Raw genomic sequence first — 27,119 nt, forward strand, 5'->3', positions numbered from 1 at the left:
GTATCTGGACGTCGGAAGGTGGTCGGAGATGTTCACCCTCAGCTGTGCTGCATCGTTGGTGAGAGGCGAGGTCGTACCGCTCATGTGTTGCGATACTGAGGTGTGCGATAATATTGCGTCACCGATCCCTTGGACTTGCTACCGATCGTACTTCACTCCTTGCTTTACTGGTACTCCCCGTTGGGGCTATTTCGTTGGCGCTGCATCCCGGCCCTCGCTCATCGGAGCCCTCATGCCGGAACGATCTGGTGGTGACGGCCCTCGACCCGGATCCCCATACTATATCCACCAGATCCCCATACTATATCCACCAGATCCACATACTATATCCACCAGATCCACATACTATATCCACCAGATCCACATACTATATCCACCAGATCCACATACTATATCCACCAGATCCACATACTATATCCACCAGATCCACATACTATATCCACCAGATCCACATACTATATCCACCAGATCCACATACTATATCCACCAGATCCACATACTATATCCACCAGATCCACATACTATATCCACCAGATCCACATACTATATCCACCAGATCCACATACTATATCCACCAGATCCACATACTATATCCACCAGATCCACGTGGTTAGCATAGTCTAGCCTATTCCACGCCACAGCCCTTCGATAGGACGGTTCATTAAGAGAAAACCGTCCTCTATTTGATAGACAACGACTTAGTAGATGTCGTGGTCGGTTCAGCTCCAGGCTGATAAGTATCGTTGACGGGAGGCTTTGTTGTGTTTTTGACGCACAGCCCTGTACGCCGTCTGGCGATGCATCCGAGCGGTAGAAGCATTGATTCGTCGTTCGGCTCCTGGCCGATAAGTCTTAAATAGTTGGAGGTACTGTTTGTGCATCACGCACGGCCCTGTTCACAACTTAGATAGGCATCCATCGGGAGTGGTTTCAGCGGTATTCGTTCGTCTGTAGTCGGTGTTGATCGGTGTTGAGCTGGTACGTGACCCCTGTCAGGCAGTGTCCTGGTATCTTGAAACGGAAGTCACGTAGATGGTTCTCGTAGAGCGTTACAAAATTAGAAAATAGAATAGAATTAGCTTAATAAAGAGAGTTTCACTTGAAGATAACCAGTCGTTCGTTTTGGAGTATTGGCCTCAGACGTGATTTCGTTATTTTTAGCGATATTCGTACGTAGGGGAGTGCAATAATTATATCATGTAACAGGGTACGAAATACCACGCCACAATACATATACAAGCTAATTAATTTTCCAGTCACCACAAAGAACAATAGTCAGCTATTCAAATAAAACTGGTAATTGGATAATTTCTATGGAATCAGAAGCCAGGCGATAGCAAAAAGCTGCAATTCAGCGATATTGGATGAGCAAAGCGAAATTGAATAAGGAAGCAATAGTCACTGCAAATCAAGTGAGTAAGCTTAACTAGCCGCGAAGTTATTTGCGGTATTAGATGAGAGATATGATAAAGCACGAGCCCGTGTAGCCCATGCAGCCCATGCAGCCCATGCAGCCCATGCAGCCCATGCAGCCCATGCAGCGCAAGCCACGAGAAAAGATAAGAGAGAAAATAGGTGAACGATATAGGTAGGACGCAAAGCAAATGACTTCGGGCTTCACAAAATAACAGAGAAAACCTCACTTACGTCAGTGGAAGATACAAGAGAGAACATTCGATTTATCTTTATGAATGTAATGCACAATCCGAGATCTGTCGAACTCACTCGTAACTTATTCGCAACGGCTGATCTAACCTCTACAACTCTGTATACTCGCAATGACACCAGTGCACAAAGTATTGTGCATACCGGTGGTAACATTTTGCGCGCTGGTGAGTTTATTTTGCGCGCTGGTGAGTTTATTTTGCGCGCTGGTGAGTTTATTTTGCGCTCTGGTGAGTTTATTTTGCGCTCTGGTGAGTTTATTTTGCGCTCTGGTGAGTTTATTTTGTGCTCTGGTGAGTTTATTTTGCGCGCTGGTGAGTTTATTTTGCGCACTGCACTGTCTTCGCGCACAGTGCGTCAATCGGCCATTTTGGACGTCTGCAAACGGTGGGCAAACTAGAATTTTGCACGCATGAGTAAAGAAAAGGTAGAAAGACGCTGCCTGCTCCTCGCTGTGTTGGTATTTGTGGTGCTATCGGGAGGTTAGAAAACGGATGACGCCAGAGATTGTGGTTGATAGTGATATGGTATTGACAAACTGTTAATTATGAGAGAAATCGAGTCACAAGAATGGGATGGTATAATAGAAATGTGAAAACGGAAAAATACGAAGCTAGTTGGTAGATGCGTATGCGCAAAGAGCTCGGCGAAGACGGGTTACAGATGAAGGAAATGCCGGCGCGGTCAACCTCTTGGCCCTCGGCTAGCGCGGCGAGGCCTGGACACGCGAAAGTTAACTGTAAAGAGCAATAGTTGTTAAAAGACAGAAATGGAGAAAAGGAAATATTTTAATGATTTTTCGCCGGCTAGCCAGTGGCGGGTGTCCGCCACAGTATTCCCCGCGCAGTCCATTTCTCCGGTGTCGTAGCTCGGTACTCGCCCTTACTGCACCACCGCTGCACCGTACCGAGATGTCCTGGTGGTGGCGATTACCACACGGGCCTCTCATCCCAAACTCACCAGTCTGAAATTGGCCCAGCCACGCTGCGATCCTTCGACGAGACATGTGCATCAGACAAACATGCTCCTACTTGATGGCTGACTGCGAAATAGGCGTTAGGGTTAGTTCAACTCCTGGCTGATAAGTGTCGTCGACGGTTCCAAACGGCTATAGCGGTAATCTGGGTGGTTCGGCTCCTGGCCGATAAGTCTGGTCATTGGAGGTCTGTATTAGTACCTTGCGCCTGGTACCAAACATGACCCTATTCTCAATCCTTGCAGTCATCCATCTGGAGTTAGGTTGCGATAATCTGTCCTGTGGCTGCCGGTACGACGTAGCTGACCAGGACCGTGGTATGTACCAACGATATATGGTTCTCTCGAAGCGTTGTTCTCGTAGTGCCGCACGAAAGATAGAAAATGGGTATTAGCTTATTGTATAAATATCTTATCTAACATTGGCTAGTAGTTCTTTCTAGAGTATTGGTCTCAGACTTACTTTCGCTGCTTTATGCGTCATTCTGAGGAGGAAAGAGTGCATTATGATAGCTCTTGTGACAGGATATGAAATACCACGTGACAACACACATTTAACCCCACAGTACAATGTCGCTGGTTCTGATCGAAGAAGCAGAACATTACACATTACAAATAGTTTCATAATCATTCTCACGCGGAAAAAAGAGGAAGAATTCGGGAAGGAACGAGAAATCGGATCGTTATGAGACTCGACTAGATCCCCGTGCCGCGGAAATTGGCTGCACTCAATTGAAATACAAAATTGACTCGACTCAAAACCGTGATTCTACTCTACACCATACATGAACAAAATTTATTCCACGCGTTATTTCGAGAACTCTGGCTACGGCCATCAAACGATATCTGCAAACAAATTTCGAGTGCTCCACTAACTCAATTATTAACTGGCCAACCGTTGATCGGTGTGCAAATCTAAATCTTACTCGAAATATGTTCGCGAAGAATTAACGGCGCTTACCGCTTCGCAGCCACACCAGAAAGTCTCCTACTCCTGTCCGCCATGATGCGCCCAAAGTAATTTAATTTTTTTTCTCCTTTCACAAAACTTGAGCACAGCTATCGCAAGCTGTCGCTAAGACTCAAATCAAGAGCTTCGCTAATCGGAGATGAAATCCGAACATGCTTCGAACATGCTTCGAACATGCTTCGAACATGCTTCGAACATAGGCGCTATCAGTCGCGGAAAATTCTTCCGATCTAATGGGTTTTCGCCACACGAAATTCTTATAGCCTAACTTATCGCTATCGTTGATTTTTGCTGTCGCGGAACGCTGATTGGCTGTCCCCAGTTCTTCAGTAAACCAATCGTTCGGCAGTGGCGTGGTGACTGCTTCGCGAAGCTGCATGACGTTAGCGTAGTGAGGGAAGGTTACGGCTCGCCGGCCACGAACGGGAGTCTCTATGGTCTCGCCCGCCCTGGTTTCCCTCGCGGCAGAGCTCTACATTGGCGCTCTCTCCATAGCTTTGTGTGAGGTCCTCCTCTCGCCGCGATCCACCGCAACTGCGGTCCAATGGCGCTGTTGAACGAGTCTTACTAATTATATTCGGTAGTCACGAGGTCGTTCAGACACGGAATTGATTAATACTAAAACCATGCAGTTACATGGGGGCTTAATGCAGCTCTAAGCCGTGGACCATGATTCAAACGATGCAACCAAGAAAGATAAATACGGATATGAAGGTCACAACTCAAAACACTTTTTTATAGTGTTAACGTTTAACCACTTATGTTCAATTTTGTTATCACGGAGTTGTACATTATTTTATTATTTTTGTTCGTGACAGATGTTTAAATAAATTGGTTCTGAGGAGGGCCCCCATCAGGGCTGAAACGTTAACACTATAAAAAAGTGTTTTGAGTTGTGACCTTCATATCCAAGAATAACATTAATCAACAAGTCATCAAGGTCAAGAAAAATCGTTTTCAAAGATAGATACGATAAGAAAGAAAATGAAAATTATAAGCAACTTCGTAGGGATACAACACAAAGGCAAAAGTCTTACCTTGGCTGGTGATTTCAGGCACATAACAGAGTTTAAATTAAATGATACTTGAAACTAATAAAAGAAAGGCGAAGAGGAAGGAAGATAATATAATTCCGAGGAACAGAAGAAGCTAACAATAGAGGGTGCTAGATATACTGTAGCGATAGGACAAACGATAGAGCAATAGCGGTAAAGGAAGAAGGAAAGGCACTGAAGGAAAGGCACTGAAGGAAATCAAAACGAGAGAATGGTAATCGAATCTGTCTGCTGGCGGGTCAAGCGTGATTAGAAGAGGTTGGAATTTGGCTCGCCGATCTCGCCGCTGCCGTCAAGTGATTCTTCTTTCCTTTGATTGGTCGTTTGATCCCCACATTGGCCCATACCCCTGTGGCAAATATCTGTTACGATTCGGTCATACGTTTTTGAAGATTACCGCTAGATGTTGCGTGATGTGCCGCCCCTGATTTCGTCGCTGACATCAACTAATACAATTTATCAGCTGCTTTTAACTTACTCTCCAGGTTACTACCTATCATTGGGAATTCCTTTGACAGAGACCTCCCGGTCAAAGTTGAAGAATGGAAGGCGACGCGACGGCTGAATGTAACTCTGTGTTCGTCTCCACCGATTTCGTCGTATGAGCAGTGGCCAGCTGCCCACGATATATCGAGAAGACCATGCGTCACACGACGGCGGAATGCAACTCAGGGCCGTCGATTGTGGCTCCGTTGATTATAATCCTTACTGATAGGAGGGCTACGTTGATCCTCAGAACTAGGGCCTTATCAAACTGGTCGTAGTGCTTTAGGGGTCGTTCCGGCACCAGGCCGGTAAGTCGGAAGATGGTGGCAGGCTGCGGTCTGCCCTGTATGCCATCCTTACGGCATCCGATAAGCCGGGCGGCTGGTTTCTCCTTGAGAAGTTGGTCCCTCCGTTGTCGGAAGGATTTTACATCCTTGTACACCGGCAGTCGAGGCGATACGAGCGGTTCGGATGGATGCTACCCCAGGTGTTTCGGAAGCACATCAAGGTAGCCAGTGTAGTCTTATCAGACCGTGGCGTGTCGGTAGACGAATTCATAGAGAGCTGGAAACTGCGGTTATCGGTAGCTGTTGATCCCTTTGTCGTTGGGACCGTCGTCGTCCGTGCATTTACAGCCGAATTGTTGTAGGATCTTGGAAATGTAGGTAATTAAGTTAACAAGTTTTAGTTATCAACGTTTCGATTCTGATTGGAGTCATCCTCAGGACAATTTAATGCATCTATTGAAAACATCTGATTGTACGTACTTGAACTTAGAGCCTAATTCCGCTGTACTGGGTCGAGCCGCGTTATCGCGGGTTTTCAATGGCGCCTCTCGAGTAAGATGCGAAGTGCTGGATTGGAGCGCTCGAATTAGCGAATAACATTTTCGAAGATTGCGAGGTTTGATTTCGGATGCGTTGCGATAGCATTTAGTTGAGGTTACGTTTAATTGCGCTTTCGCTTATTTAAGTTTCTGTTCATTTAAGATGGTGTTTAGTTGAGATTGCGGTTTCGTTGAGATTGCAGTTTCGTTGCGTAGCGGTTGCGAAGAGAAGTTCGTGTCATTAGAGTTTTAGTTGCGTCTGAAGTATGTTGGCGTTTGAGAATCAGTTTAGTTGAAATAGGTAGAAAATAATATCGATTTTGATTCAAGTTGTCTAGTTTAGATTTAAGGCAGCTCGTGGTAGCTTCGAGTTGGGTGAGATCTCGCGTTAGATTGAGAACGCCGTTTGTTCGGTAGCCCAGCAGCGCACCGTCAAGAAATTGGTTTTATTTTCGGTTTAGAGCAATTGCTACAGCGGAAAAATTTCGAAGTTGCGAATTGAGAGTGGCGTATAGATTTTGTAAATGTTGAGTTAGATTTTAGTTGACGAGCTGCAAGCTCAGTAAAGTAATAGCGTAGGTTACGTATAATTTTCAGTTTTTTTTTTTTATATTTTGGATCGCGAAGAGCGAATTTTGAATTATTCTTCTTTTTTTTTTTCGTTTTTGTATCACCGCTATTGTGAAATATAGTATTTTATTTTACTTCCTTTGTTGAACAGTTGAGTTTGGTTTATTCAAATATGCCTTAAATCGAATACATGTGTTTCTGTGTCATTGCGTAGATTCAGTGAGGTAAGTTTTCCTTTTGAACTTTTTTATTTTATTGTGGCATGTTTGCCCTACATAAGTTTTGGGACTTGTGCGTGGGGGGTAAGGATTGCTATGGGTAGGTTTTCGAGAGTTGTCAAGGGATTAGTTGAATAGCGTGTCGTTGTCGAGTGTGTCTTTTTCTCCAAAAATTACCCCTCTTATTACCCCTCCCATCACCGCGGTACTGAGCTACCGAGCATACTTCCGAGTTATAGCGCATTAACGATTTCGAAGCGTGGTAATCACGCCAAACGCCCAACAGAATTTCGCGATACTTTTTGTTGAATCCAGCTTTCCAGCCTACATCGCGGGCCGCCGAAGTATTGGGCACCCGGTAAGTCATCGGCCAATTCTCCGAGTGGCCGAAGGACGGTAAAAATCGAGGTCACAATACGTACATTATCGTTGAAGGCGGCGGGAAGGAGAATAAATTATGGTGTATACAAAAATCGAAATCTGTAAATGGTACGTTTGATTTCATGAAAAAAACAAAAAAAAAAAATAGGTGCTGTGTAAAATTTATTGATTTTTTCTTGATTGAACGTAATAGCAACCTTTTTTTTTAAATTATTATAATTGTTAGTTTTTCAACGTAATTCGTCGGAATACGGGTGTGAGTAAACGTACGGTCTGTAAGTGAATGTCTCAGACACTCGTCGTTTCTCGTAAGTTGTACATTGCACCTCCGCTCTCTACCACGCATGTGGATGATTGTACGCACGGGCTTTCGAATCAGTTCGCGTATTTCGACTACTCTCGTAGACTTTCCCCGCCTCTTCTGTACCCAAGTTTTCGTATTTGGGATTCACTTGGCCTCACTTGGCCTCACTTTGCCTCCTTGACGTCATCCATCAGGATGCAGAACTTCATACTCCGCACCGAGCCTGTCGTTCGAGCCTGTCGTTCGAGCCTCTGTCAGAACTTGGAACACCACTGTCCGTCACACGTGTCTTTAGTTTACCAACAGAACGAACCAATTAGGCATCCTACAGAATACCACCGCCAAACCATTTCCCGGAAAACTTCGGGTTACTCAAACACATCGCACTTTAACTGTGAATGAAGACAATATCCCGTAGTTTGAAAACTTGGAAAGGAAAATGAAAACCACAGCGATCCGATAGTTTGTGTCCACTGATCGGGGGAATTCCTGGAAAAATTACTCGGGGTTTCAGAAGTGCCCTTGAAAATACGAGACTTATACCGGAATTTCATACAGCAACCGGGACTCCGTGTCGAACCCCGTCTTCTATCGCACGTTAAAGCGAGAAGAGAACAAAAACAAAATAAATCGGCTTGTTTATATTTGTCTCTTGTCTATAAAGAATCTGGGGTTATTCGCTTCCACGAGTCGGTTGCATACCGCTACGTGAAATATTGTATATGGCCGGCGGATCTTACACTCGCGATCGTTGGACGATCGTGAGACAGAATCCGCATGGCATAATGTACAGGGTTATGTACACATACGATGTTGCAGACATCGTTGTGACACATTTATGGTTTATGGTTGGATCAAAAAAACACATTTTTCCCTTTCGTACAATATCGAGTCCCACGAAGAATTTTAAATGCTTACTACGCTTGTTTTCGTGGTTTCCGTCTATTTGCTTTTTGATTTGTTTCTCCAGCCATTCGACTCGATCTTGTAGTTTCTTTCGATCCTCGTCGTCCGACGAGCGATGCCTGTGTTTCTTTTTTCCCATTTCTCTTTTTCCTTTTCCAATTTCTGAGTAAACGTGTGACGTGATCGGCACAAAGAAGAATGAGTTGCGTACCGGAATATACACGGAATAGGACCGGAACAAAAGACTTGAACTATAAAGATTGTGGCGACATCGGTGCATAGTAGAGGCACTAAATTCTGATCTCTTCGGAAGAGGCGCTACATACAATTAGGATCGAACTTCACTTACAAGTTAGTTCGTTTGATCCTGTAATAACTCATCTAATTTATGTTATTGAGAAATATGAGTCACGTATGACGCATCATCGACGGACTGTTTCCGACACACCCGACGCGTATGGACGCGACGGACTACGACGAGACGGCGGCGACCCCAGTCTTTACCGCTGAGGGGCTCGTTGGAGTGGCCAAGGCGATGAAGAGGGGCCAGGGTCCGATGGGGTCTCGGCGGAGGTTTTCCGGCTGATGGCCAGCCTGAGGACGGAGATACTTCTCGACCCGTGCAACGCGTGCCTAACTACAGGGGCCTTCAGTAACCGGTGGAAAGTGGCGGGGCTGGTCCTCCTTATCCCTAATGGTATAGGTAACCCCAGCACGCCGTCGGCCTACCGGCCGCTGAGCCTGCTGCATACGACAGGAAAACTGTACGAACAGCTACTTCGACCACGACTCATGGACGCAACTCAGTACGAGGGAGGCCTCTCGAACCAGCAGCAGTTCGGCTTCCGGAGGGGTCGATCGACGATTGGAGCGATCCAAGAGGTTGTAGACTCCTTCCGATCAACAGACGGACATTGCCACGCTGCGCGACCCATCGCGCTGCTGGTGGCACTCGACGTAAAGAACGCCTACAACTCGGCTAGGTGGATGGACATCCTGGAGGCGTTGAGAGGCGACTTTTGGGTCCTATCGTACCTGCTCCGGGTTTATAAGGACTACCTTCAAAACAGACGACTGATATACAAGACAATCTAAGGTCAAGTGAAGCGACAGATCACAGTGAGGGTCGCCCAAGGTTCCATACTGGGACTCGACTTCTGGAACGGGATCTATGACAGCCTGTTCAGATTGGAACTCCCGATCTGCGTTCGCCTAGTCGCTTACGCTGATGACGTGGCGGCGGTGATAGTCGAGCGCTCTCCGGATCTGGTGCAGTACAAACTAAATCAAGCGATGAGTCGGACGGTCGACGATTGACCATGGACTGCACCTCGCTACAGAGAAGACAGAAAGAACTAGTGCTTCTCATCACAAAATGTATACCGACCAGACTACGGATGACGGTTGAGATAGACGAGATCGAGACCAGGGGTGAAGCAAGTACGTGGAGGTGACCCTAGATACGAAGATGACCTTCTGACCTTACATACAGAGGACAGCCCGGATGGCGGCCGGAAGGATAGCACCCATAAGCTGCCTGATGGCGAACACGAACGGACCGAGGCCGGGGAAACTGAGACTGTTGATGTCGACGACGCACTCGATTCCGTTCTACGGGGCGGAGATCTGGGCAGATTCCCTGAAAGCAAAGAAATATGTCACGCCATGGCGCCATGATGACTGTATAGAGACGGAGCGCGTTGAGAATCGCCGGCTCCTACCGGACTCAGTCAGCTCAGGTCAATCTGGTGGTTGCGGGCGTGATTCCCATAGATTTTCTTGCTTTCGAATGCAAGAGGATCTACGGCAGAGACGATCGTGGGAAGCATAACTTCCGACAACATTGTCGAGGTGATATGCTCCACGGGGAACAGCAGTGACAACTCGTTGCCACCTCCACAGAGACCATCTTACGACGAAAGAACGCGGACGGCTGCTTAACGTGACGTGACGTACACGGAAAAAGTGCCCAGCTAGAAGTAATATTAACGTAGTTCCCGGCTGGGGGCGGTTGCGCAAGAGGTGGCGGTTTTAGTGAGTAGGCTATTCAGGACTCCCACATCCGCTCCAGCCTGTATGACTGACGTAAATCCCCGTCACTTGGATTCCGCAACTCCTCGGATAAAAAAAGTATGAGCTATGTGAAAGTTTTTACTTATTATGCCTATATCTGCCGTAGATACGTGTTTTAAACAGGACACAGGAATGCTCCACTCTTTTTTCGGGAAATCCAACTGATTCGGGTATTGATGTTCATCTGCGATCATATTATTGACAATAAGTGTCGTGCGTATTTAAAGATTACTGTTGAAAAAAAAAGAAAAAAGATTATTCAGTACTTATGCAGCTCAAAAAAATGTTATGAATGTTAGGGAAAACGCGAGAATTTTCAAGTTCCGTGTCGCTGGACACCCTGTACTTGATCTGAACCATATAGTATGAAATGTAACAGGTCCGAGGATGCAACTTCCTGGTTGGCTGAACCATTGTCTACTGTTTCCGGTTTCTGTTGATGAATCGGTGAGTTTCAAGAAGGACAAATTAAGATACGGAAATGTTTGATTCTTTTGCGTATATTTATAGTATAGTTTATAGAAATCCGGTTGCGTGGTTAATATCGCGTCATTGGTTTATATTGAGCATAAGGTTGGATATATAAATACAGTTAATGACGGAGAAGCTTTAGTCCGTCACTCTTGGTTCGTCTAATCACATTGGTTACCGGGATATATCATAATTTCATTTCAAAACTAGAGCCATGCAGGTCTACTTAGGCTTTTGGTTTGTAATGACAGTTTTAGTAGTGCACGGTTGCATTGACCAATGCGAGAAACTGAATTCTACAGAGGACGATCGTTCATTCACCCTCATCGGTGAGTACATAGAACCCTTTGGTAGATACATACAAGACTTCAGGAAAAAAACATACTGTTTATCGCAGACGAGTCAATTTGGCAAAGAATATGGTAGATAAGATAATTTATATATATGGTACATAAATATATGGTACCGTTTGGCAGATACCAGGCTCTGCGACATGCAGCCGATTTTTTTAAATCCAAAGCACATTCCCGTCAATAAAAACCTTTTTTAATAGTCTTCTTGACTTACAATTACAGTTGTAATTTATTTTATTTTTCTACAGTCGTGTTACCCTCTCCCCCGTCTCTTCCTCATTCGGTATTTATGTCAATCATTAGCTTCCAACCGGTCAGATTTATGAAAAACAATTTTGTTTTTTGGTTTGTAAAAAGTACTATTGCACGTTTTGTGTTTGATTACATTATTTTGAACTGCTATCTTTTACAATTTCTAGAGAGTCAAGAAGAAAAGAAGGCCGCTAGATTAATATATAAGAAAATGATGGTGTACGATCTTCTACAGCCACGCGATACGCTGATTAAACTGTCACCGCCGGCAAGGTTTATGCCATCGTCGATCTTTGTCAAACGGTGCTTTCCAATTGATCGTAAGTCTGGATCTCTCGTTGTGCAAACCGCAAATATAACTAGAAAAATTCCAGTGAAGCGACTGGTCTCAAAGAAGTGGGTGTTCTATAATGTGAATGTTGTAGAACACATAAAATGCGGGTATGTATGAAAAATCGTCACGATAGATTGATTTGTTCTCAATTTGATTTCACTATAATCGAATCACAGATGTATCGAACGTTATAAATCACGCACTCATATCATTATTCATAATTTGGCATTCTTCCTTTCTATGTTTCAAGTTTTATCGCTAGTCATTATCGGAATGCTTCACGGGTGTGATACATATGATGATTCGTTTCTTTTTCAATAGATACGTGCCCATCTAAACAGTTCACGGAACAGAGCCAAATAGATGTCTGAACTGCCAGAACTACATCTGCAAATCCATCGATGAAGATTAAAACGAGAGAAAGTGGTGTGAAAAAACGAAACTATACAGATTGCAAATGAAAATATGATAGCAAATGAAAATATGACAGCAAATGAAAATATGACAGCAAATGAAAATATGACAGCAAATGAAGATATGACAGCAAATGAAAATATGACAGCAAATGAAAATATGACAGCAAATGAAAATATGACAGCAAATGAAAATATGACAGCAAATGAAAATATGACAGCAAATGAAAATATGACAGCAACCGAAGTCTAGGGAAAATCATTTCGATGAGTTTTGTTAAGAATGAGAAAATACCTACAAAACAGCTTCTGGAATACTTCAGATCGAGATGTTGAAAAAGTTTGTTCAAATTACGATGACAGTCTGTCAACCTAAACAAACTTTTTACACTCTGTGGTGCTTGGTGTAGAAAGTTTGATTTATTAGCAGAGCGGTTACTTTTCGAATCTTGTCTCAATTTTAAAAAAAGTTTCACGTTCACACTTCTGAAAATTGTTGTTTATCCAGCTGCACAAATCAGACACCCGAGTTCAATTATTTTCACCCAGAGTACAATTTCTATCAGTAAGAAAAAATACAGGTTTCCTCTACCGAATGTTGGTGCCGACAACATGGGTTGGTTACTCGAAAATTAGGGACTCTACGCTTTGTTTCGATGTATCGTAATTGAATAGTGTCAAAAATTGGTAAAGACTTGACGCATTGGAAATGCGTCATTGATCGTGACAGACATTTAGACGGAGATCTAAAAATTTGTAGGAGCTATATTTTCCTAAGTATAAACGAATATCTGGAAAATAGCAATTCTTTCACAATTATTCACATATAACACAGAATATTCGTATATTGTACCAGGAAAACATGTCGAAAAATCTCGTTCGGAATTTTCAATAATAATGTTCCTAGCGATTTGAGAAAATGAGCCGGGAATGTCTGGACTGTGTGTAGTGTAGAGCCCCCTCGTAAAAATTAGGCCCTCCTTAGCCTCTGTATTGAACGTGTTGTTTACATCACGGTTGTTCGTTCTTCTGTGAAAAGTGCATCATTTCAGATAACGGGAAATGGCAGTGATGATTACTATCAATATTATTTATTTATTCAACTTATTTTTTATTTATGTCATTTATTCCTCTAGATTTTCATCTTTCTCGCCAAAATTGTTGAGTTCTAGTCAAGTTAAGGTGATTCAGTTATTTGACCGAAGGTGGTTATGTATCATATATTATTACGTACTGCAATGCCAACGCACATGCATGGCTAGATTTGTCGTTTGTTTCTTCTATAAAATAAAAACAAGTATGAAACAAAGTACCATATATTTTTGTAAAGTTTGTCTATATCTGATGCTTGAATTTTCAAAATCTTTTAATGTTTTTCTCAACGTGATACATTTTTTTTCATTGTGAGATATTAGAGGTTTGTTTAATATGTGTTGAATCAAAGTGTGCAACAATCTTTCAGGACAAATGAAAATTTTTTCTAAAGATTTGAAAAATGATTTGGATGAGGGCTATTTGCTCCGGATAATCAGTAATTTATTCAATTCAGGTAGAATTCGAGGATGAAGAGTAGTTGGAAAAAAAAAAAATTGTAAAGTTTTAGGCGGGCGTCCGTCGTGCCCCGGAAATTCGTTTTGGTTTTCCTAAAATTATGGTAAAATAAGTAATACTATTATTAGATACGAATATTATGCTGGCTGTGATTTATCCATCGTTCTCACATACTCTGATGAAGGAAAGTTTGATAATCGTAATTATTATGAATGTGGTTTTATCGTTATCATAGATGCGGTGTTGTGATCATTATCGAGCCTCGATTTATCCGAGTGAGTTAAGAGCAACAGATAAATCGCGTATATATTACTGTTACAAAGGGTGTAAAAACATCCGTCCTACCCTCTCTTTAATGATCTAGTAGTCATAGATAAAAGAAGTTTATAAACGTCTTCTGTCTTAAAATGATTAAGGTTGCTGCGTCAACCAGCATTATTGTAAAAATAGTCTCTTGTTTCAGACTTTGAATCGAAAACACGTACTCCCCGATTAAAGCATTTCTTCAACATTCTATTTTTGCCTTTAATTGATTCTCTAAATAAGCTCACGAACCCATATTTATTCCGTAACGACCTAAAACGTTACAATACTAATAACCTCCGTGCGTCCGTTCGTCCGTTCGTGTTTTGTTGAAATAAACCAAAGCTTACTCGAGTTTCCATTATATTCCATCTATTAACAATGAGATAGGTAGGTGTGAATGCGTTTAAGCTATTCGCATTCGTCCTTTTACTATCGTTCTGGATTTTTTTTTTTTGATATATTCCTGAGTGAAAATAGCGTTGGGTAGACTTGATGTAAAAAAATATTAATATCAAATTTCAATTTCGAACTACAAGTGCAGATTCGTGATTGATTCAAAAATCCTAGGACACCATTTTAAATGAAAGCGTTACATTTATTTTTATTTTGAACTACTACAAGTGATCCACCATTACAAATTTTGGAATTCTGTCCTTTGCTTCGTTATCGTTGACCCTAAAAACCTCCACCCACTAATATCTATCAAAAGCCGAACATTTTGAGGTTTTTCTTCCCACCATATTGGATACGACATTTTGAACTTTGTAAATCTCACCTCAGATCAGTGATCAGCGACCCCGAATTCCTACAGTACCAATTTTCATTCGAATCCGTTCATCCATCTTCAAGATTTCATCATCTTCATTTAAATTTTTGTAAAATTGCCATTTAAGTGATTCAAAAAGTACTGAATCAATTAAAGCCAAAATCTTATTAGTTTTGAATTTGGAAAAGTCGCATTGATTGAGGCAAAAATCTAATCAGTTGTAAGTTTGGAAAAGGCGCGTCGATTCAGACCAAAATCTAATCAGTTCCAAGTTTGGAAAAGGCGCGTCGATTGAGACCAAAATCTAATCAGTTCTAAATTTGGGAAAGTCGCGTCGATTGAAACCAAAATCACTCAAATCCGGTAACTTGTTCTCGAGATATCGTCGGAATAAAATTGATTACATGCATGCATACATACATACATACATACTGTGACGTGGATTTTTCTGCACCTCGGTCACTCGGAGCAAATGACCGAGAACTTACCACGGGTACAATGATTCGGCATCCACGATGTATCCTGGACTTGAAAACAATATCGCGTAATTTGTTGGGCGCCTGGTGTGATTAACACGCCTCGAAATCGTCGATGCGCTATGTCGCGACAATACACTCGATAGCTCAGTACCGCGGAGAGGGGATGGGGAAGTTTTGGGTAGAGAGATTGATTGATTTGATTGATAAAGGTTTTATTGCCCATAATTGAACAAATGGGTAGCTAGCATAGCTATAAAACTTACAAGTGTGTATGCGTATGAGGATAGACAGAGAATGTTAATTGCTCGATATGGTAAGAGTGAAGGTAGGAAGAGTTTTAACGATTGGCAGCGTAATATCAGCGAATGATAGCGAATGACAGTGAATGACAGTGAATGACAGTGAATGACAGTGAATGACAGTGAATGACAGTGCACCTTTCGGGCATTTTTCCGAATGTTTATTTGTTCGCTCTCTCCACTCACAGTATAACCCAGTGAGTGGCAGCTGATAAATGGCAGGGCAGCAGCGCCCCACGAACGCTAGTCTCGACGTATGAGGGGGATGAGCACGGGGTCCAGTGAAAGAATGTGAGACCTCAACCTGTCCTTGAAAACAGGTAAAGACGGAGAACTAGTGACGCTCGAAGGAAGGCTGTTCCAGAGATAAGCCCCCGATACGGCGAGCGAGGACCGATATGCGTCAGTTCTTTGGCTAGGTATGACCAGAGAATGCTTGTCCTGATGCCTTGACGGTCTCGGAGGGATGAACACAGTGAACAGTTTCCTGATAAATGATGGGCCTTCGCTGCTGACAGCAACGTAGATTATTCGTGCAACGGCCAAACGCCGTCTGTCCTCGACAGATAGCCAACCGAGGCCATGACGATGGCGTGAGATGAAGACGTCGCGCGGGAGATTGTGGATGTACCGCACTCCGTTGTTGGCAAGGCGCTGGAGTTTCGTGTCGTTGACGCGGCCGGTACCAAGTAGCGCTGTCGAGCAGTAATTGAGGTGAGGCAACAGAAGCGCGGTTACTAGGCAGCGCCGCAAGTCCAAGTCCAGTTAGTCACGCAGTTGACGCCGCCTGTACAGGACCCCGTTGACCCTCGACGTGACCCTAGCGATATGATGACGGAATGTAAGCTTCGAGTCGAGTATGACGCCGAGATTATTCGCCGAAGTCACGAACAAGATAGTGTTTTGGCCGTCACCCAGCGGCGGAAGGACGTCGGTGTTGATGTTGTTGATGAGACGGGCATTCCCCATGATGATTGCTTTGGTTGTAACGAGGTTGAGTCACAGTTGATTAACAGCAGCCCAGTCCCGAATGCCAGCGGATGTCCCTGTTTAGCTCGCGAATGCTGTGATCCATCTCTTCCGGCGTGCAGGATGCATATATTTGTAGGTCATCAGCATAGAGCAGACGTTTCGCGTAGCGGATAGCTGAACCGATATCGTTTATAAACAGGGAGAACAGCAAAGGCTCGTGGACTGAACCCTGGGGGACACCCGAATTCGTCGATACCCAGTCCGTGAGGGACCCATCCTCGCACTTCATCGCCTGCTGCCGGCCTTGCAAGTAGGAACTCACCCACCGTATCGCCGACGAAGAAAAGCCCGTGCGCCACAGCTTACGGAGAAGTAGGACGTGTGAGACTGTATCAAACGCCTTGGAGAAGTCAGAGGACTAAAACAGTTACTTGTCTCCGATCCATCCCGTGTCGCACATCGTTCAGCAGCTTGAGAAGCACAGATGTGGTACTGTGGCCAGCGCGGAAACCGCACTGCCACTGATCGAGTAGGGAGTGATTTGTTATGTATTCAGCTATTTGAACGTGTATGAGACGCTCCGTGACTTTGCTCAGAGTAGCGAGAAGAGATATGGAGCGATAGTCCCCGGCAGCCTTCGGAGAGGCGATTTTATTGATGGGTACGATTAAGGCCCTCTTGCATACAGCAGGGAAGCAGCACTCGGCGATTGATCGGTTGAATATGGTCACAATGGCTCCCAGGAGGATAGTTAACGTGGGCAAGAGCATGCGGAGATTCAGGCCATTGTGGCCCGTGGCGTTGGCTCGCGAGGCACGGACAGCTTTCTCGACCGCTGATGGTGACACAACCGTGAAAGAAAGCAGAGGCCGAGTCAGAGCAGGGGTTAGTGGTTCCTCGACAAATTCATCCACCGACGGTGGAAGGCGCGAGACTTCAGCGAGCGCTAAGTCTAGGTCTTTTGGCGGAATTACGAGTGGTGGAGATTGGCGTTCCGGCGATAGTCCCTGCAGGCGTGATTTGCAATACTCCGTCCTGGCCTCAAAAAGGCGCTGGTGGAGCGCATCCTGAGCAGCCCGGTACTCATGCAATTCGGAAGTATTTTCTAAATTTTACAATGATTTTTGAGGAACTAAGATTTCGAAACATAAGTGTATTTTGTTTTATTACGGTTAACTGAATTTCAAACAATTCCAAGATCGCGAAATGACGGTTTTTACTCAGCACGAATCGTTACGATAACGTTACTAACTTCAATACGATGTTGAGCAACTGTGAGCTTGAAAGGCTGTGCGGTGTGGGAATATAGTTTTCAACTTCCGTATGCATGTACAATGTACATACATGACCGCTCGAAAGATTGAGATTATATTAAAATTTGAATCACTTGTGACGTATTCGTGTGAATATGACCAAACAATTAATCTCAAGGAAAAACGTAAAGTGTGGTGCTGTGGATAAAAAAGTGTTATATTTTGCTTATAATGCAACGAACGTATGCAAGAACATCAAGAACGACGACATGGAGAAGAAAGTAAAAATTGAAGTAGTTTTGCAATTCTGAGGATGAATCGAGCTGTGATGAAACTACAACAATTGCGGTAGATCGCCAACGGATAACCTTCGCCAATGAAGCTGAATTGGAGTGAGTGCGCCAAATACAATATCAAATGACTAGATACAGGGGTGAAGTTTGGACGTAAGTCATTTTTGAAAGAATGTAAATTTAAAGACTGGTGAATTTGAAAAATTAACAGCGCGCGCTAAGTTTAGGTCTTTTGGCGGAATTACGAGTGGTGGCGATTGGCGTTCCGGCGATAGTCCCTGCAGGTGCGATCTGCAATACTCCGTCCTGGCCTCAAAAAGGCGCTGGTGGAGCGCATCCCGAGCAGCCCGGTACTCATGCAATTCGGAAGACCTCCGGTTTCGACGATAGCGTCGATATATCGTGCGCATTGCCCGTTGCGACGCCCTGAGAACTGGAGTGATTCAAGGAGCGAACTTCTGCGAATTAACTTCAGTGCGAGTCACTGGAGCGATGTCATCAGGTACACCGAGGAACTCCCGGTAGAACAACTTGAGGGCTGAGTCAACAGTGAGAGGAGTCTTTCGAACGTTTCGGACTTTCCCCAGGAGAGCACCTCGTCCGACTCGTCAACGAAGCAGAGATCAAGCCAAGTCTCAGAAGTACCAGCTTGGTGAGTAAACCCGCGTTCAATGAGCTTGAGGGAAAGGTCAAGCGCCAGGGCTCTTATATAGCGAGCGTCGCCATCGTCGCTGAGCTGATTCGCATTAAAGTCACCCATGACTATCTTGTAATTATGATGTTCCATGGCATCGGACAAGACAGAGCCAAAGTCCACTGGCGCCGTAAAAGCCACGTGGGGAGGACGGTAAACGACCGCCACGAAGACGGGATCAAAGCCCCGACTGCGGAGTTCGCACATGATGAATTCGATAGAGCCAGGCCCACCAATGGTGGTGGAAGTGACAATGGTCGTGGGCCCCCAAGACTCGTGGATATATTGGGCCACTCCTCCGCCATGAACGTTACGATCATTCCTGAGAATTATGTAGCCTGGCAGGTCAACGACGGAGTCTGGTATAGATGGCGCGAGCCAAGTTTCAGTCAACGCGATAAGGTGGTAGGTTGGGTGTGAGGCAAGGTGTAGTCTGAGGACGTCAAGGTGTAGTCTGAGGACGTCAAGGTGAGAGCAGATTGAGTTGACGTTGAGGCAGCAGCATCTGAAGATATTCTCAGTGGGAGCTGCCCGCACCTCGGCAGGATATCAGGTTTTGATGAGAACATCATCCTAATTAAGTTATCAGTTTGCTGACTGTTGAACTTGTAACGTCGGTTAAGTACGATCCTGTTTAAACCTAAAGCGAATAATAATTATCCAACTTTTGGTTTTGCTTATTTCCGTACACCCACATACCATTAGTAGCTTCGTCAATTATATCTGATGTATCCTGTAATGCTAGTCCCAACGATGCAATTCGCTCTACGATCATGTCCTCGGCATGACTTGAAAATAGAGTTCGGTAGATGATGTCTAGTTTAGATTTATCTTTAATCTTTGGTATCGGTATTTTATTAACTTTGTTCCTTAATGTTTGCAGTTTTGGTGTTACGGTTCTATGAATAAGAATAAGTTGACTCAATTGGTTCAACCAACAATATTTCGTTAGACATGTAGAACTTAATTATAAAGAGCCTACCTCCACTTCATTGACACCTGTGAATTAATTTCATTACTAAAAAGACCTTCTTTAATAACCTTTTAACACAATGACATACTGACTGTGAAGAAACATAGTTCTTTAATCTTTTTAATTAATGACTACCAAATATTAACTCCCACATATAAAATAACTGGAAGATTGACATTGTCTACCGTCACTCAAAAGAACACTGTTTCCACCAATTGTAATTGTGAATTCGACTACATCTTAGTCCACTTACTTAATTCAAAAGGTAAATAACACTCAAAAACATCCTTATTTCAATTAATCATAAGGTCCTTACTATCAACAATATATAATAGCTCTAAGAGTATTACATCTACAATATTTAAGTCTGATTACTCCTAGTACTATTATTTATTTTACAAAAATCTTTTTGTTATTTTTGACAGTTTGAAAAAATAAATCGTTCTGAGGAGGGCCCATATCCGGGTCGAAACGTTAACTAAAAATACGTTTTCTTAATTGACCGATCACCAAGACTCTATAATAGATAGGTTACGGTTCTGTCTTCTATTCCCTCCAATTTTGTTTCTATGTCCGAAAGTCTCCTTTCATGATGCTCGATCACGCGGAGCCATTCTCGCATTTTCGCAGTTGACTGGAATATCGGAATTTGTTTTTCCTTTCCTTCCATGTTAAATGTCAAATAGTCTTTGATATCTATCTTGTCTGGTATTTCTTCAACGAAAGAATCATCCGAAAATGTTACTGGCGTCGAGGAGGAGCCCTGTGACGACAAAGATCCGACTATCTCATCAGACATGTGTGAAGGTGTGGGGTATTGAGTTCTTTTGATACGTTCATAAATTTTGATCATATACCTTTTGGCCTCATCTTCCCCGTTTACTGGAATTTCCTCAATCTGACTGTCATCGATGCAGAATGCTGAAAAGTCGTTGGTTTCTTTCATGTTGCTGTCGGTGTTTTAAATTTATATTTAAATTTAGCACTTTGACTTACTTTCTTTTCTCTTGTGTTAAGAGACAAGTCTTTTTCTTCATTTCAAGGACCAGAGACTGAACTAGAGCGAGGGAGAGGGCGAGAGGGTGAGGGGGCGAGAGGGCGACGGGGCGAGAGGGCGACGGGGCGAGAGGGCGACGGGGCGAGAGGGCGAGGGGGCGAGAGGGAGAGGGTGCGAGAGGGTGTGGGTGCGAGAGGGTGCGGGTGCGAGAGGGAGAGGGTGCGGGTGCGAGAAGGTGCGGGTGCGAGAAGGTGCGGGTGCGAGAGGGTGCGGGTGAGGGTGAGGGTGAGGGAGAGAGAGGGAGAGAGAGAGGGAGAGGGAGATAGATAGATAGATATTTTATTATGCCCTAGAATACTTTGGGGCAAGAGAAAAACTACGTATAAAATATTAATAATATACACAAGTATAAAAGTAAAATAAAATTAAATAAAATAAAATATAATATAACATAATATACAATAAAATAAAATAAAATAAAATATAAAATGTAAAATAATAAATTTTAGTTAGAATAAAGTAAAGTGAGTAGATTAAATGAAAAACACAATCAAATAAGCGAAATAAAATAAAACAAAATAAACTAGCACTACGCAATACTCTAACTTAGGTAATATAAAGATTGGTTAATTAATCGGGCTAGCTAGGGCAGAAACCTCATTAGATAAGAAGTACTCATACACCTTGGCCTTGAAAACAGCACATGAGGACGAGGAAGTAATGTCAGGAGGAAGAGAATGCCATAGGTAAACAGCAGTGAGATGGAAGGAGTTGCGGTAAATGCAAGTTCTATGTAGCGGAATATGAAAAGTATTAGCCATGCCCAGACGTGACGAATGACGAGTATAATCATGATGTAAGGGAAATAGTTCACGTAAGTACGACGGGGCATGGTTATGCAGAATATTATAAGTAACTATAGCTACAAAGTACTTCCTCCTGTTTGAGACTGACAACCACTTCAACCGTAATCGATACGGGGTGATATGTACATCACCACGTAGATCAAAAATGAATCGTATCGCACTGTTTACTAATCGCTGAAGTTTTAAGTCAAGCTCGTTTGACAAATCATTATAAACAACACAACAATAGTCAAGTAAAGGAAAAATTAGAGTAAAGACTAATTTTATGCGAAGTTCAGTTGACAACGAGTTCTTGTGATATTTTAATCTGTGAAGTGTGAAATTCACTTTGCGAGATATTGTTGTTACATGACTAGCCCAAGAAAGATTTGCTTGCAATATAACTCCAAGATTACGAGCCTCTAGTACATAAGGTATAGAGGTCTGATTAATTGCCATGACCGGCAATAGTTTAAAGTCGATGGACTGAACGTTTGCTCCACTACCACAGATCATTACAGAAGACTTCGCTAAATTTAATTTAAGGCTATTTTCATTCGAATACTCATATCTGGTTGATATCATATAGTATCTTAGCTAACCCTACATTGAGCTCTGACCGGTGACAGCTCAAGTAGATTTGAGTATCATCAGCAAACACTATGTGGTCGGAATACTTGAGAGAAGCACCTATGTCGTTGATGAAGATAGAAAACAATAAGGGTCCTAATACAGAGCCTTGTGGAACACCGGATGTGATAGGAAGCCAGTTCGAAATATTTGTCTTATCTATGATAGTCTGAGTTCTACCAGTGAGATAGGAGTAAACCCAGCGAGATAGGAGTAAACCCAGCGAGATAGGAGTAAACCCAGCTCAGAGACGATTCGGAAAAACCAATGTCACAGAGCTTTTTCAGCAGAATGGAATGAGAGACGGTGTCAAAGGCTTTGCTGAAGTCAAAGAGAACTAAAATAGTGACACGTCCATCATCAGCAGATTTTCTAATGTCATGGCAAAGGCGAAGCAAGGCTGTCTGTGTACTGTGAGCTGTGCGATACCCTGATTGGCGAGAATCCAAAATATTATAGTAAGATATTTAATGATCTGATTATGAGCAATCTTTTCATAGATTTTGGAGAGTTCGCACAAGTTCGCAATTGGTCGAGTATCTGAAGGAGACAAAGGTGTATTTTGTTTTGACAAAGGTCTATTTTGTTTTGACAAAGGTCTATTTTGTTTTGACAAAGGTCTATTTTGTTTTGACAAAGGTCTATTTTGTTTTGACAAAGGTCTATTTTGTTTTGACAAAGGTCTATTTTGTTTTGACAAAGGTCTATTTTGTTTTGACAAAGGTCTAATAAATGATCGTTTCCAACTCGCCGGAAAGAACGAGTTGTCAAAGCAGGAATTGAACAATTTCTGTAAGAAAGGAACCAGCAATGGAGCTGCTTTTTTAATAATGAAAGACGAAATACCGTCAGGTCCAGTCGAATGAGAATTAGAGATATAGGACATAATTAACCGGAATACTTCATTCTCCGTTACATGCTCAAACTGAAACAGATAATTCGAGATATCAACATGGCTTTTAATTGACTGCAATTCACCTTTAGAACAAGCTGGTAAGGAACTAGAGATTGAGGAATAATAAGAGTTCAGTTGATCAGGCGTGAAAAAATTAAGAGGGGCGGTTGACGATGTTTTAACTAGTCCAAGGGTCGCAAGCTCCTTCCACAGATTGTTAACATTGGCTAGTCTGGTAAAGTTGTACTCACTTTTCACACGTTTCAACTCAAACGTCAACTCGTCTCTGAATTTCCGATAAATTGCATACCCTAATAGGCTATTAGCCCTTTTTGCTTGTTTATAAAGGGCGTTGCGTTTTCTAATACGCAATTTTAATTCTGGTGTGAGCCATGGTGCAATAGGCTTGCGTACAATAAAATTCTTGAAAGGAGCATGAATGCCAAGAGCTAGAAGTAAGATACCTTCTAAGGCCTTAAGAAACACGTTAATATCATCAGAGATTGAGGAATTTGTGGGTACAAGCTCTACTATCTTAACAAGATATAATTCCACAGTTGTATTGAATGCACTAGTTTTTGTCACTACTATCAATAATTATGACATCAATAAGCGTATCGGAGAGGGAGTGGGAGAGGGAGAGGGGGAGGGGGAGGGAGAGGGAGAGAGAGAGAGAGAGAGAGAGAGAGAGAGAGAGAGAGAGAGAGAGAGAGTGTGTGTGTATGTAGTAACTGTATGCAAACAGAACTAACCTAGAAAATGTATCCATTGCTAATAGGCCTGCCTGCTTTAAGAAAACCACCATATGCTTAGCTGCTGAGTCCTGTTTATACTCAGAAGTCTCTTGTTTGTAAGTAGCCACAAAGACCACATGTTTTTCAGTATTCTTTGTGAATATGAATTTCCATACTTTATCAGACGTGCCCTTCTTCACTTTCCTTGACTCTGGACCGACTTCAAAAATAATTTTTGCACAAAAATCCACTGCCATGGAGGGTAAACCTGGACTTGATTATTCTAAATAGTCAGAACAGTGTGTTCTAAAATCGGATTGCAATTGATTGAAGTCAAATTGTTCGGCTGCATGCTTTTTTACAAAATCTTCGGGAGTGATCCCTGCAATTTCGTAAGTCTTCTCAATTAAATGAGCAGCCAATGCTTCAGGCTTCGATCCCAGGGCATGATATTCTATTGACATAATTGCTTGGACCGATGTTATATTCGTACGCCCTAATTACCAGCTCAAATATGTGTTTGATCTCTGCTTTACCAACTCTAGCAGTGTTGTGAAGGTGATCAAGTAGTTGTTGCCAATTATCCTCTGTCTCTTCAACTCTGAAGCTTATCAAGTCGGATATTCTTGATGATACTGTGCCTCTAGCAATCACTCCTTCAGGCCTTACTTCTACAACTGGTGGGTTAAAATATGTCCCACTAGAACAAATATGGATGGTAGACACGTAACTACCTGTTTGGCTCTTATTAAAGTTATAGATTACCGTGTTTGCCTCTTTCGTTATCTTATACTCGTACAGATAGTACATCTGATAGTTGCAGCGTGCTGCTGCTCACAAACTACTCTCAAATTGCAGTTGTCTAGCCGCGACTCAAACCCGTGACGCTATTCGACCAGCTCGGGCACTTGAAACCTGCTCTCCATTATCCCGCGCAACTCAGGCTACGGTCACGAGGATTATTCGATACGCAAATTACACACGGCTCTCTCGGACCAGCCCTCACTTGATTGGTCTCGAAATTCGATCGCAAGAATATCAGCAACGCTTACCGCTCCACATCCATGATACAAAAGCTCCGACTCCCTCGTGGCGGTGGTCGGCCATCGTCCCTCGTAACGCAAGTCAAATTTTCCCCATGCAACAGAAGGAGACGAGAACGAAACTCGATATAATTTCCCGCTACGACACCCAAAATTTCTTCTAGTAGCAAAAACGAAGCAAAACCGAAACTCAATTTCAACGCCAACAGACAACACCGCTGTGCTTGATCGCCAGAACGAGAGTGATCTCTCATGGCCGACCGGCCGCAACGCCGGTCTCGTCCTCCGTGACGTCATTGCCCTAAGAATGCGTAACAATCGATCTGTCATTGATTTTGGAGAATGCGCAACTTGACGTCCACCTGTCGTCGCTACGCGGCGCAGAACTTCAGGCTAGATCGCGATGTCGTCTTCCGCGCAGCTCTACGGTGTTCTCCGGGGGTTGGCCGGGGTGGTGCTCCCTCGTCGCTAGCTGGTCACTCGCGGTTGCCTTGGTCAGGTTGAGGCAGGGTGAGCGGGGAGGCTGCGGCGCGTCGGCCGCCAGCGGGAATCGCGTCCGCCTTGGATTCCCGCGCTGCAGGGATCTGCGTTTTCTCCCCATCTGCGTTTTCTCCCCCTCTGCGTTTACCCCCCTCTGCGTTTTCTCCCCCTCTGCGTTTTCTCCCCCTCTGCGTTTTCTCCCCCTCTGCAGCCTCGGTATCCTTCCCGCACGATCTCCGCAATGTCACCTTGCCTTGAAGTATCCTCGGCGGCGGAGATAGTTGCTGACTCGTGGCCGGTGTATTCCGTAAAAAAAAAAAAATAAACAAGGCCTGCAATATCTTATTCTTAATCCTCTGTTACGTCCCTGTCGAAGCTCGGATGCGTGACTCCCGTTATGGCGCCCCTTACTATTATCGCGTCTCGATCCCCGAAACCCTTATCCCAGGATACCGTCCAAAGTTCAGGGAGCACCTTGTAACGGGCATGTCTGTCCGAAATGCCACGTTACAATGCATATACATACACATTCAAGGCCAGTATGCGAGCATTGCGATCAATGAATATGTTGTACCCTGGCATGACCTGAATCTGAAATATACACAAAAATTAAATAACGATGAAAGATGTGATTTCTCAAGATTATTATCTCTACGAAGAAACGGATATCTAAGTTGCGATACCTCTTTATCAAGCTTCTGATGAAATATTGTAGCATAGTGGAGGCATATATTTTCTTTTTCTTGAGCAGTATCTGAGCTGAAAAATTTGGTATTGGATTCGTGCATAAATACGCAGGAAATGAGGTTAGCACAAAAACATCTCAAATTTTAGCAGTTATATTTACTCACCGGTTGCTGTTATTTCAGATGTAAGCCTTTTTAGATTACCATCCGTGATTTCAGTAGTTGGCTGAGAAACAGTGCGTTGTATCCACTTCAATACCCGACATTGAACTAACCATATTAGTAGAAAGTGAGTGTTCACCTTGGTCTTCACTGTGCGTTACACCAAGAAGACCAAAGTCATTTCCATCAAAGAGAGGTAGAAAATTGCTCGCCTGGATGATTTCATTGCACGATGAATCCTGTAATGTGAATGTATTACAAAAACTATGTAGAATGAAAGTATATATTTAACAGAAACAAACTATACCTTTAACGTAACTCTTTGGCAGCTGCTTCATTTTCTTTGTCAGATTTTTTCTCATTTTTTTTATGCGTCTGATTGCTGTAGAGGCAGACTGTCTATTGTCACAGCTGCACTGATTCGTCTAAAGGTACCCCAGCAGTCATCAACGCGAGTGAATCTAATAAAAAGTTGTTCAGTGCCTGAGCGTCGTTTTGTGCCCGTGTCATTGCGATCTCGAGTGCGAGCCGCGCTCGAACGATTCGTCTCCGCAGGGATGCCAAATCTCGCGTAGATGAGGAGGCGAGCGCGCATCACGCATTTTTTAAAACAGTCGAGTTACGTCGTCCGTCTAGTGACGATCGTGAGTGACGCCGTGCGTTCTCTCGTACCACAACCAAAAGACGAGAGGCCCAAATATACTCTCGTATACGTTTGCTCTACGGAGTAAGGTAGATGAGTACGGCCCGAGTGTCTCTCATTCTACACGGGACCGAGTGCCCATACACGCATACCAAGGGTCTTGCAC

General features: G+C 43.4%; 2 protein-coding genes across 2 annotated transcripts; one reads left to right on the top strand and one right to left on the bottom strand.

Annotated features, from left to right (window-relative positions):
• The first annotated feature begins 9,973 nt into the window (after nucleotides 1-9,973).
• Nucleotides 9,974-12,341, top strand: LOC124211188 (uncharacterized). The gene is made up of 4 exons (XM_046610011.2): nucleotides 9,974-10,486; nucleotides 10,809-11,229; nucleotides 11,673-11,946; nucleotides 12,161-12,341. Exons 2-4 carry the CDS (start codon nucleotides 11,115-11,117, stop codon nucleotides 12,174-12,176), a joined length of 405 nt encoding a protein of 134 aa, XP_046465967.1. The 5' UTR covers nucleotides 9,974-10,486; nucleotides 10,809-11,114; the 3' UTR covers nucleotides 12,177-12,341.
• Nucleotides 12,342-15,896: 3,555 nt separating this feature from the next.
• Nucleotides 15,897-16,622, bottom strand: LOC124218268 (uncharacterized). The gene is made up of 2 exons (XM_046624841.1): nucleotides 16,427-16,622; nucleotides 15,897-16,348 (listed from the first exon to the last, which is right to left on the bottom strand). Exons 1-2 carry the CDS (start codon nucleotides 16,620-16,622, stop codon nucleotides 15,897-15,899), a joined length of 648 nt encoding a protein of 215 aa, XP_046480797.1.
• Between the last annotated feature and the right edge of the window lie 10,497 nt (nucleotides 16,623-27,119).

This window comes from Neodiprion pinetum, chromosome 1 (assembly GCF_021155775.2).
Source record: "Neodiprion pinetum isolate iyNeoPine1 chromosome 1, iyNeoPine1.2, whole genome shotgun sequence".
NCBI classification, from domain to species: Eukaryota; Metazoa; Arthropoda; class Insecta; order Hymenoptera; family Diprionidae; genus Neodiprion; species Neodiprion pinetum.

What these genes read in the sequence shown, in the direction of transcription:
- LOC124211188 (XM_046610011.2), top strand. Translation starts at nt 11,115, where the DNA reads ATGCAGGTCTACTTAGGCTTTTGGTTTGTAATGACAGTTTTAGTAGTG. An exon ending in TCGTTCATTCACCCTCATCG is followed by an intron (nt 11,230 to 11,672) that starts GTGAGTACATAG and finishes TACAATTTCTAG; the next exon opens with AGAGTCAAGAAGAAAAGAAG.
- LOC124218268 (XM_046624841.1), bottom strand. Translation starts at nt 16,622, where the DNA reads ATGGGGAATGCCCGTCTCATCAACAACATCAACACCGACGTCCTTCCG. An exon ending in GTACAGGCGGCGTCAACTGC is followed by an intron (nt 16,349 to 16,426) that starts GTGACTAACTGG and finishes ACTGCTCGACAG; the next exon opens with CGCTACTTGGTACCGGCCGC.